The sequence below is a fragment of the Vollenhovia emeryi genome, unplaced genomic scaffold, assembly GCF_000949405.1.
Source record: "Vollenhovia emeryi isolate VEMERY1.0 unplaced genomic scaffold, V.emery_V1.0 DF939146.1, whole genome shotgun sequence".
Classification (NCBI taxonomy): domain Eukaryota; kingdom Metazoa; phylum Arthropoda; class Insecta; order Hymenoptera; family Formicidae; genus Vollenhovia; species Vollenhovia emeryi.
Window position 1 is genome coordinate 504 of NW_011967220.1, and position 12507 is coordinate 13010.

At 43.5% G+C, this 12507-nt stretch overlaps 1 protein-coding gene across 4 annotated transcripts in view; it reads left to right on the forward strand.

The window, feature by feature from the left end:
• The first annotated feature begins 357 nt into the window (after window positions 1-357).
• LOC105566148 (telomerase-binding protein EST1A) overlaps window positions 358-12507 on the forward strand; it is a 100592-nt gene continuing 88442 nt past the window's right edge. Inside the window, exons 1-17 of one of the 4 annotated variants that reach the window (XM_012019919.1) lie at window positions 358-1382; window positions 2505-2964; window positions 3096-3378; window positions 3489-3764; window positions 3872-4125; window positions 4212-4439; window positions 4514-4649; window positions 4727-4899; window positions 5006-5227; window positions 5312-5650; window positions 5726-5893; window positions 5979-6503; window positions 6580-6658; window positions 6804-6914; window positions 6998-7009; window positions 8222-8443; window positions 8911-8972. In XM_012019919.1, coding sequence (XP_011875309.1) covers window positions 1265-1382; window positions 2505-2964; window positions 3096-3378; window positions 3489-3764; window positions 3872-4125; window positions 4212-4439; window positions 4514-4649; window positions 4727-4899; window positions 5006-5227; window positions 5312-5650; window positions 5726-5893; window positions 5979-6503; window positions 6580-6658; window positions 6804-6914; window positions 6998-7009; window positions 8222-8443; window positions 8911-8972 — 3668 coding nt within the window. In that variant the 5' untranslated portion in view covers window positions 358-1264. Of the gene's footprint in view, window positions 1383-2504; window positions 2965-3095; window positions 3379-3488; window positions 3765-3871; window positions 4126-4211; window positions 4440-4513; window positions 4650-4726; window positions 4900-4999; window positions 5228-5311; window positions 5651-5725; window positions 5894-5978; window positions 6504-6579; window positions 6659-6803; window positions 6915-6997; window positions 7010-8221; window positions 8444-8910; window positions 8973-12507 lie in introns of all 4 variants that reach the window. The other 3 variants (XM_012019917.1, XM_012019918.1, XM_012019921.1) reach the window with 3 other exon arrangements.

Below are 12507 nucleotides of genomic sequence, written 5' to 3' on the forward strand. Positions count from 1 at the left end.
CCGCAGTACGACAAGATTACGGATCGCGACAATAACTTATGCGCAATTGATAACTGGCGATAACTCTCGTTGGAGACGATCGCGGTGCGCAGCAGATTATCGAGATTATTGCAAGAAATAATCGCGTTATGAGAAGCGACGCGTAGGCACACGGAACATCCATCTCGCTCGAGGTTGATTGATTGATTCGAATAGACTGTTTTCGACCGAAATGTTTACAGCGTTCGGTCTATAGCACTACTTCATTTCTTGGAATCGATGCTCGGCGCTCGCGCAAAACATGATCACGCTGTACGCAGATCAGTCACGCGGCGACAGTCAAACGCGTCGCGGTTTTGCCCGCGCCGCTCCACACACCGTATTATTCTTTTTTGATACGCATTCGCGACAAGTACGGAGAGAAACCGCGATCGCTCTCTGCGAATAATGTGTTATGAATTTGAATTTACCGCGGAATATAATTAAAATAAATATTACGCGAAGTACAAAAGTTTTTCTATATTTATGACTGAATTTTATATTCAAATATAGAGTCACGAAGTGACGGCCAATACTCTTAAAAACGGAAGTAAAATTATATTTTGATCAGTTTTACGTGCATAACATTTTTCTAAATTAAGTTTCTCGAATTAAGTAAACTAGGCCCACGTCAATCCCACATTTGTCCACATTTCGAGACAAAACTGTATTCAAAACGGTATTCAAACCAGTGATGGGAGATTGCACGGAATCGTCTGCTACGGGAGACTTCGTGCGCATGCGTGAGATGACGTAGCAGCTCGAATCCAATGGTGGATGTAGGTGCCACGTTAAGGGGTCACAGGGGTCCCGTGCATGCACGAAGTATCCATTCCAATAGTTTTCCCGTGTTTATTCTGTGATAGTGTTTGTAATAATACATATTGATAATATAAATCAAAGTCGTAATATCAACCCATCTGCTTCGTTTACTGTTTCTAATAATAATACATTTGTGAACCATGATACTTTCATCAAAAGTTTTCTTCCCTAAATTCGCTTTCAGATTCATTTTCATGTTGGGAACCTTATGCTACCACATAATATGTACGTCAGTGAGGCTGCGCAGAAGTTTGCTCAATGCGCGTGCGCGTGAATTCCGTGCGATCTCCCATCACTGATTCAAACGCCGCGCCACGCAGTTGTCGAGAAGTTGTCGGTGCGCGCAGGTGGCGCAGCTGTGCTCGCCGGTCGACGAGAATAGGCGGCGCGACACCTCTCGTTCCTCTCGCCAGAGAGAAGCCGGATGTCGCCATTGTCGCCAGACGTCGCTCTGCGGCAGAAAAATCTCGACTTCGTGCGATTGCATTTCAATATGGCGAACCGCGACAAAGGACGCAGAAAGTGGGGAGGATTTTCACAAGGTACCTCTCGGCGGAAATGTCATTATTTCGCGGCTCGGAACGACCGGGCGACCTCACGCCGTCGCCGGCGCTCTCGCGCGTTTACCCTCGGTGCCCGAGTCCGCGACCTCGCCCCCGCGACCCGATCGGATCTAGCGTGCGAAATTAACCTCACTGTACGAGCTAACCTGCAAACCCAGCGGGGATTTCTGCGATGTCGCGTTACTCTATGGCGTTTGGCTGACGCCGCGATCGAGCCCGACGATCGCGTTGAGCTTGCCGCGACGTGGCCGGACACGGTGCTCTCGAGCCGCGATCGCCCTCCAACCGGGTGGCGTTTTCGTCCGCGGGGAGGGGACGGTTCCGCTTGGTAACTTTGAGCGTCGTCGAGAGTGTCAACACGAACGGTTCCGTGCGTTTCCGCTAAAGTTTGCATCGTGCTCTTCGCGATTTCTCCGAACTCGCTGCGTTTGTCAGGGACCGAGTGGTCGCGGACGCGACTCTTCGGACCTACGAGTAGGATGTTACGGGTCTGCGGGATCTTCGTCTATTGTCGTGTCAGCGGTCTCTAGTTGGTGCATACGATATTACGCGTGATATTGAGCAATTCTCTGAGTATCGCGCAGAGAAAATTGTGTTGGAGCGTCGTACGGTTACTTAATAATTACGTGCCTAAGGCCCGGCTTCGCCAACGTCGTTTGACTTTGAGCTTGGCTTAATTCGTTCTTTGTCTCTTTCTAGCTGTTACTTTAGAAAGAGACAAATATGAATTAAACTGAGATTGAAGTTGAGCGACGTGTGGTGAAACCGAGCCCAAATTAGAAGCTTACACGCACGCGAGACACTTGATTTCGTATTGACTGTCGGGTCAGATCTGCCTTCGTTTTGCATTGTATTATGCATATATTGAGAAAATACCGTTGATAGGGAAAATCTATTATTACAACGTTTATACGTGGGTGTAATTTATGTATATTCTGTATTATAAAATCGCTTATGCAATTGTGAAATAATTTGGTAACAATTTATACTTTAGTTATATGTATAAAATATTTGAATAGAACGTTGACGAGTATGCGAGATAGGAGTGAATTGAAGAGCTAGGATATTTCTAGAGTTTTCTGTATTGTAACAATTTTGCAGAATCAATGACTTCTAAATTGGAGAAGGACAGACTGGCGGGGATACGCGGCGGAGGGAGTAGAGCACCACAGGCCTTGTACACACCGGGTAGCGGCCCATTACGTAAGTCGGGCAGATCCGGCAGCAATGCCGACGAGTACGACAATGAAAATGGCTCGCATGGAAAATCCAGGCTGCCCTCCGTCCAGTATCATCCAAGACAGTCGCAACTCGGTAGAGCTAATCCGGCGCAGGACAGTCCACCTCTGTCACAAATCGACAATGTAACTGAAAAGTTGGATAACACCCATATTAACTATAGAAATAGCAGCAATATCGAGTCGACGCAGAGCACCGGCGGCAGCTCTGGCAGTGGGGCGGGTAGAAATGACCCGAGGAAGAAAAATAGGAAACCCGAGCAGTTGTTGTATGTGCCGAAGAAAGTGAAGGAAGCATTGGCTGAACAAGACGGAACCAATAGGTAAAGGATTGCGTCCTTTTTGTCCTTGTTGATCTTAAGATGCATAAAACTGTCTCGATGACAAAATAACGTCTAGTATGGAAGTGTTTGTTTTTACGTTATCCTACTATGAGCTGTCCATTTACTCTTAGATCTCCCAGCCATGCCGCGTGGGAACGAGAGAGGGAAGAGAGCAACGATCGCGACTCGCATTCCAATCGTAATCAGAGCGATCGCAGTCGAGCGAGCAGTTACAGCACGCGAGACAATGAAAGCAACGGCAGGGGTAGAGACGACACCAGTAAACGGTATTCGGGTAACCGTCGAAACCGCCACGCCAACGAGAACGAGGATCGTTGGCATTGGCGGACCCATTCACCGGTGTCCGCCAGAGACTGTTCGAATCGAAAGGACAATCTACGCGAAGTCAGACAGGTCTGTATGATTTAAAACAATGAAACTGTGATAACGGTATAAAATTATCATTCAGACGTTTGTATTAACGTTCAATGTGGAAAATATACCATTTTTTAATGCGTTGTTAGGGCTCGGAACCTTTATCTACCAACCAGAACGATTTTAATCGTACGCGAGACACTCGTAGTGTCGAGCCCGTTGGGCATTCGGATAAGTTTCAAGGCAAGCCACCCTCGGGCCGACGCGGCAATACAAAGGACAGTTTATCGAAAAGTATCAAGTTGGAGCACCTACCGCCACGATTTCAAAAGAAATATCTCATGGATAATGGATACGCGTTACCCAGCAACAATCCAGGAACGTCCTCGGAAGACACCTGGAACGGTAGCAGCATTACATTTCAGGTAATTCATTCAGCGCCATCTTATTTTTGTACTTTGCAAGTATTGATTTACATATATCCAGTATGGCGATTTATAACTGAAGTGACACGCGGATTGTATACTGTTAGCAGGGTTTGTCGAGTTATAATTATTCACCGGCGATGCAGCATTCGCAAACTATGCAAAATCTGCCACCGTCTGGATCGTTGCCATCGCAATCTAATTGGGCCAATACCGTACCGACGAGAAGCAGAGGTAGAGGTAGACTTAGACTCGAGGAACTGGATGGTACAGCAAGCAATACTTTCAGGCCTGTTACACCTGAACAATATTCTGCTCCAAGTTCCAGATCCCATACTCCTAGCCAGGAATATATGAATCGGTACGACTACTCGCTGTTATATTAAGTTTTCTGGTTAAATGATCGTGGGTACACGATCTGTAAAAGTTTTTATTGGGACATAACAGGTCTTACGATCGCCGCGGTAGCAATAGCACTATGTACACCAGTATGGAAAGCTTAAGTCGTGCCGACAGCGTAATGATGCCACCGCCGTCATCCGCATCGCCTGCAACTTCGCAATCAAATTCGAACAGAGGCCACAGATCACCTGAGAATCATCACAGAGGCCACAGATCACCTGAGAATCATCATAGAGGCGCAACCTCGCCGACGGACAATCGCACCACCAACACGTAATTATTGATGCAATCATTTCTTTTCCCTTGTGCTTTTATATGCGTTCGATAACGTTATGTTGTTAATTAAGGCAAAGAACAATCACCAGTAATGTCTACGAGCATAATTCAAGTCTAGATAAGCAGAATAATCAACCAGGCATGAATCTTAGCTCCACGAAAAGCGAATCGTGTAACAAAGCATCTTATAACGCATCTGAAACATTCGTAAGTGCATAAATGGATGAATTAATATTTTAAGTATTCCTCGTGCGATATAGATATATAGAATTTATTTCAATTAGGACTGGAGTGAAGAAGTTGAATTAAATGAAAAGTTAGAGCAAGAACATTTAAGTCGTAGCTCGTCCGTGTTAAGCATACGGGAAAGCACCAGTGTACCGCGAAGTCAGGCCGTAGGTGAGAGTCATAGGCGACGTAAAAAAAAAAAACGGGACAAACATCGTGATGCTGATCGGTAAGCGCAACTTTATAGTTCATTTTTATCTATCTTTTAAAAGATATTTACAAATATCGAAAGATTCTTCGTTTAGTGAGATTGTTTTGAATTATTCAAGTGGCAGGAGCAGAGACAAAGGTCGAGGTAACAGCCGCGAGCGTCAGAAAAATCAACAGAACAGAGAGAACGACAACTATAACAATAATCAAAAGAATAGTAACAATAATAATAGCAGTAGGCGATACGATCACAGAAGGCGTAATATCATTCAGCACAGCCGAGAATCGAGTAAAGACAGAAATTATGGCGGCAGCTATAGAAATTTCGACGATCTTCACAGACGCAGGTACTTCCTTAAAACTTGGATTGTGTGCGCAAGTATTTTTAGATATAAATATCTCCGATTATGTATGAAAATATCGTATTTCAGGAGTGATAGGTACTTGGATGAAGATTGGAGAACTGGGAGAAAAATATCGACTTGTGAGTCGGATGAGGGGAGACAAACTCCCAAAGTTGCCTCTCACACTGCTCCACTTTCGAGCATAAACTCGAATTCGACAGTACACCGGTCGTCGCCGACAGGATACAGTACCGCTCAACCGGGCGTCTTAATCTTGCCTAATGAGACTAGTCAGTCTCCCAATCAGACAGCCACGACTTCTCAGCAAAGGACCGGGCAGCAACAGCAGAGAACGCTTTTCGATCCGAATAATCCATACAAACCTATCGTTATCACTTCACCCGGAAGTAGAGCAGCTGTACAAAGGTAACGGCAACTTCTCTCGTTCTTGCGACGTGTTAATTGCAGAATTTAATATAACAGCGATTTGTTCTCTTTAAGGGATAGTGATATGCAAGTCTCAAGCGTTCCAGTATTTCAATCTAATGTAGGTATCACATCGCCACACTATTCTTTCCATGGCGCCCAATTGGACGGTATGCCACCACCGTACATGAATGACCAAATCGGAAATGTGAGACCTTCGTGGTATGACCCATTTTCAGCTAGGTACGCATTCATTGTGCATTGTTATATAATTCTTGGATTCTTTTATACATGCGTTTATATTACATTACTATTCTTTTTCCGATAGTTTTCACTCGGCAAAAAATCACTGCCTTCTATTGGACATAGAACGTGCCGACCTGGAACTACAATGGATAATAAGTTCCGGCGGGTTTACCTCGCGTTTGGATAGAGTCTCGTATATACGACACTTCCTTCAACAGAGTTTAAAGATCTTGCTTGAGACTGATATCAAATTCTGCCAGGCGGAGAACGTTGAGCAACACTTTTGGAAGATATTGTTTTATAATCTGATCGAGATGTTGCGAAAAGCAGTGCCCAAAGAAAACTCTGAAGGGCGAGAACGTTACAAGCAGATAATGTTAAATATCATCGATGAGGGTACCACTTATCTGGAAAGTTTACTGACTACTCTCGAGACCACGTACCAGTTTAAATTGGATGCGTTCCTTGCGTCATCGAGTCTACCCAAGGGTCTTGGTCTCTTGGGATTGGCCTTAGTCAGTGCTCAAAAGATATTTTTATTCTTGGGAGACTTGGCGAGGTACAGGGAGCAAGCAAACGAAACGAGCAATTATGGAAAATCAAGGCAGTAAGTGTTTATAATATACAATCGTGACAGCGATAATTCTAAAGATTTACCATATTGAATTTTGTTTTCTGTGCAGGTGGTACTTGAAAGCACAGCAAATTAATCCTAAAAATGGCAGACCTTACAATCAGCTTGCCTTACTTGCGCATTATGCGGTAAGCATTTATGAATCACATGTTCGATATAGTAAATTTAACGTGTATTTATACGTAAATATACAGTTTTCACTGGGCTTATATTTTGCGCGAGACACTATCGTGTTCCTTGATATATCTTTTCATTATTTTGTCGTGTTTTCAGAGACGGAAATTGGATGCAGTGTATTATTACATGCGATCTCTTATGGCGTCCAATCCTTTCCATTCTGCTAAAGAAAGCTTGATAGGGCTGTTCGATGAAAACAGAAAAAAGGTAAGGGAACTTATGAAACGTAACGTTAAATCGTTTGTATTTATACTAACGTTAATAATATTTTGATTTTCTTTTGCCGCCAGTATCTACATTATGTAAGTAAATTTTGATACTTTGTGTGAACTCTCTAGATGTTTAGTCATCATTTATTTAGTCAAGGCTTTATTATCTGTTTATTATTTTACTGCTTGTTACATTAATTAAATTTTCCATTTTACGTGCTTATTGGAGCCTTGATGTTTCAATCAGTCTGTGTACTTAGAATCTTTATATTTTATTAACTCTTGATGGCAAACGCGGCGAATTAATGCCTTTTGCACACAACTATTAGTTAGTTAAAAGAGTAAATATTATTTTTGCATAGACATATCTGCCATTAGCTAAATACACTTCTGCATAGCTGTTTTTTTTTTATAATAATCGCTCATGCGAATGTTAGCTTTAATAAAAAATTCAGAACACTATACAGAAAGAAAACCTGTACAGAATAGTGTAATAATAGAGAGGTAGACGGCACCACTCAAACTTTTAGAGAAATTCACACAAAAACATAATATCTGCTAACGATATGCCTGCAGCATTTTTGAGACTGCCCGTTTGTGAGAACCAACGTTCTTAAATTTCCAGAAATGCTTCGCTGCGAGTCCATGTTAGAGACTCTTCTTATCTTCGCTAAAGCTCTGCACATTTCGTTAGCATGCACTTATCATAGACGCGGGAACTTGTACAAATGAGGAATACAAACATCGTCCGATGGACACTCTTTGTACGACTAGCTGACTATACAAAAGGAGTCCCGCAACTCTATCGTCATCTCTACTCCGATAATAAAATTTTTCAACGATAATTAGTAGAGAATTTGATAGAAAACCACCGACTCCCGGTTTTATTTAGGCCCGTATTCTGAATCCTTTTTTATTGGATAAAAGCGTCTCTAATAAGCTTTCTGATTGGCTATAAACCACTTTTAGAGGCGCTTTTATCGATAAAAAGAGGATTCAGAATACGGGTCTCAGTATATCACGATATTTCGGTAACTAGATCGCAAATTGAATTTCCGTTGAAGAATCTGTGAATTAGAGAGAGATTTGGTCACGAGTCACCGTGCATAGCGCCGTGCAGTGCCTGTATCTTCCACACTTGTACATACAAGGCAAAAAGATGTGCATATAACGGCAAATGTAATATACACGGACAATTGTAAATTTTTGTTTATATCATGCACTGCATCTGATACACGATGCATCGTAGATGCATCAGGTATATACATGGTAGAGGTACTTTCTCAGTAAACGAAATATTCTTAGTACGAGTCTATCGAACGTAAACGGAAGGAGGAAAGGGAGTCGAAGGAGCGGGCGAGGATGAAGGAGAAGGAAGGTGCGAACATTATCGGCGGCGGACTGAGGAGAGAGACGTGGATTCATCCAGGTGACGGGAGACGGGTGCGACGTACAACAAGCGCCAACGAAGCGAGATTGTCCCACGCAAGCGACTTGGAGGAATTATCGCAATTAACGAGTGTCGAGGTACCCATTTCCGTTTCAACATCGTATTTGCCTAACTTCCAAAAGCCGCATCTTCCGTAGCGTGCACCTTTCGCAGCTGCGCATCTGCTGAACAGATGCAAAATTCTTTTAGCTCTTGATACACATATATATTGATTTTTTTAAGTTGACATGTTTTTAATAAAACTGTTGTTAATAGAGGAAGATCTATCATGAGATAGACTATAAATAGTAGGGTTTCTGCTCTATCAATAAGCATCATCTGTTGGCTCCATCAGGTATTTATTGTTCTTGAAATGAAATCTGATTAGTTGAAAATTTAGATCGTGTAATCGTTGCGAAAAAAAGATTTGCGATTGAAATTGGATGTCGAAAGCTTGCTATCTTTAGAAGATTATCTCATAATAGCGAACTTCTCTCTATATTTTTAATACATCTGATAGGAGACACAATGTTCTATTATTTCACGGTTCTATATCTTATTTTAGGTGAACAAGCGATTCGTCACTTCGTACCTTCATGTGCACGGGAAGCTCATCACCAAGATAGGGTGAGTGTTTTCATTGATGTTCTTGCACGTTTTCTGATAAGAGAAAGAAAAAACGCGCCGCTGGCAGTTGTATGAAAATTCGTTTATGGCTAGCGAGCAAGTAGCTTAATGTCGCTTCCCAACACACTGGCCGATATTTGCATCTTGCAAATGCGGCTCGTACATAAATATGTTCAGCCTGTATCTCACCGTTACATATCTCAGCGGTGCGCACACTGTAGATTCTATCGAGCGGAACGAATCGCCACTTCGTATTCCGCTCGCGCGTCTGTTAAAGATTGATAAAAACTAGCGTATATCTTTCGGTTGCCCAGTTTCGCATCATTGGAATAACATGTTTATATCCCTCTTAGTCCACATTCTCTCGCAGAGTCGTTCATACGTTACAATAGTACGTTACGGCTATGGTTGTGGCTCTTTTTTTAATTTGCAAAAGTCACGCCAGACCTGTGCAAAACGGATGAATAAGCAGCTTTATTTTACAAGTAATATTACATATAGAACAAAAGTAAAAGTTTAAAATAAGATAAGTAAAAAATTATAAACTTGATTCAGCTGTTATTTTTAGCTGTTGAATTAATAATTAGCAAATGAACGAATGCGTTTGGTATACAAGATTTGCCACGGTACATGTCCCAGAGGATCCGTTTTATAAAATTCCACTTTTTATAAAATTATGATTTTATCTATAACTTCGAGAAACTCTTACAAAGATTATCTTTACTGTTCTAATGAAATTCTAATCATTAGATAAACGAAGTGTACGCGCTCTAATCTAATGCGTTTAATCTTATGGCACTTTCATACAGAGTTGAGAATTTATCGTTAGTATTCCGGCTATTAGCAACAAAGTAAGGCGACCGCGCGAATAAATAAATTCCGCTCCTGCAATAAATAATCAGAACAACCTCGCGGTATCGCGATCGAGCCAGAAATGGCGAGTCGCTTAAAAATTCGTGGCTGCGCCTCGGCAAGTTTATAAATTATCGTCGATCTCGCACGAACGGGATATTATTCGCGCCGTTAGAGCGTCGTGGAATTTAATCTAGACCGACTACTAATCCAGAAATATTGCGCCACGGAGTCTCCGGATCGCGTCCGGTCGGCCGGCGCAGCTCGATTAGCAGTTTTCAAAGAGAAAAATAAATTGGGATGGGATGTATGCACATTAATAATGGTATTAATCGCGTCTCGCGAATATACGAGTGAGAGACGAGTCCACGTTGTTTTCTTAAGTATCAAGACGCAAGTATCCGGAGATACATATGTATCTGTATATGTTCCTTTGAAGGGTGATCCTCAGATATTCTTAGACTTTTCTTTTAAAGGGGTAAGGCGTTTTCGTGAATTCTTCATCGATTTTTTTGTCAATATTTTACTCGTGGTTTCACAGTTCTTCTTCGTCATACTATTTTATAAAAGAATTTCCTTGCTTCGTTTGATATTGAGCGTACTAGTAATATCGGACTCCGTTCTTCGTCTCGAAAGTAAAAATAAAAACAACAATTAGTCACGTTACGCAACAGAGATGTGCGAGTCTAGGATTTTCGACATCGCATTGAATCGTATTTCATTTCGAAGCGAACTGAATAGAATTGTCGAGATATAATTTTTAATTAACAGTACAATTGTTATTATATTAAATTTTAACACGTTGGTAATAAGAACTTTATGTGGAAAAGTAATTTTGATATTATGTAACAAATTCTTTTTAAGGTAAAAAACATTTAAAGTCAATTCCTGTATTTAAGGATCGTCTTGAATATCTCTCGAGATATTTCGTAGTCGGTAAAATGATCTGTATAGCTTCCACGCGGATCATTTTTTGGCTGAATACTTTTTGAACATGTATTTAAGACAAAGTTAGATATAAAAATGGACTGTAAACAGGCCTTAAGTGTGCACTCGGTGCGCACTAGTGCAGGCAATCGAATTCGCCATTAGATTTGAAATTTTCGAGTAATCAGTTCGAATCGCAGAATCGAGTTTCACTCGATTCGATTCGATTCGATACGATTCGCGCATCTTCACCCCGCGATCGATCGCCAACGTGTTGGATTTGTCTTGCAGGGAGAGTCGACGGGGTGATAAAGTCAGGTAAAGAATGCCGCGCGTGTCAGTCTAAAAATATATACGAATGCGATTATTCGCCCGTCGTTGCCGAATGCCCGGTACTCGGGGCCCCGTGGTCGCGCGCGCGCGCACACGCGCATCGCTTTCGCGACCTCCCGGTGGAACCCCGTCGAGCAGGGATCAACCGCGGGCATGTAGGTACGCCGGCTTTACGGTACGTAGCCCCGTGTTTTCTTGCGCGTCGGTAAAAATGTTAATTGACAATTGCGTGGCGCCACCACCGACCGCAGCGAGCCGGCAAGGGGGCGGAAGGAAGAGGAGGAGGAGGAGGATGTCCTCGGTCGCGCGTCGTGACCTTGCGAGTACACCTTGCGCGATACCCCCGCGACCATCAGCGCCGCGAGTTCCTCCGTCGACGACTCCCTCCCGCCGGCGAGATTGCCTCCCCGCGAAATTTCCGTCTCGTAAATTCCCGGCTTTGTCACGAGCGAGGGGGTAGATGGCGCGATCACGGTTCCGAATCCGAGAGAAGCGTCGAAGGGTTGAAGGAGGACGGGGCGAGCGCGCAGGACGAGCCGAAGGGGAGGAGGAGGAAGAAGGTATGGAACGTTACTCCCGATTACTCTCTCTCTCTTTCTCTCTCTTTACATGCGCCACTAGAGGCTACGTCGAGAGCGCGCGCTCTAACGCGGTCTATAATTGGAATCGGTACCGAACCGGTGCCATTGGTTAGGGGCTTGTTAACGACACGGTACGTGCGCGGCATAGGCACACGTACAGACCCGCGGACGGGTGGATGGTAAGCGAACGGTGGCTGGGGAGGGTAAACGGCGAGGAGGCGGCAGGGGGGGGGGGGAGAGGAGATGGGAGAAGATGGGAAGACCGGAGTCGCGGACGCGCGCAGTATACTCGGCTTACGGTGTGTTGCTTGGCTGCTGGCTCCCGCTGCCGTAATGGATTTGGCTCATTACTGGCTGTAGGAGCACCACAGTGTACGTCCGGCCCTACCGAGTTATGCCCAAGGTTGCCCTCGCGCAACACGGCCCGTCGCGAACCATTTCCTCTCCGTGGTATCGCGCTTTTCGCCCGCCACCACCGAACCCTTCTTCTCTCTCTTTCTTTCTCTCTCTCTCTCTCGAGTTTCTTTTCCACGACAGAAGAAAACTTTTTTCCGCCATTTTTTCTAATACCAGATCCAAGAAAGACCTGCGCAATTTTTGATAATCGAGACTGTTCGCCTCGATAGGGCTTTTTCTTACCAACACGGCAATTTTTCAACCCCATTTTGTACACTAGCTTTGATCGCAAGTTTGTTCAAAGGATAAAATTCGATAGAAAAATTAATGATCTGTGTCGAATTAATAATTATCCCGCGATTATAGAGCGGGAATTTTTGATCTCAATTTCTGTATGGATCGATTTTGAAATCTGGATCATCGTAGACGAATGTATCGATGGTAAC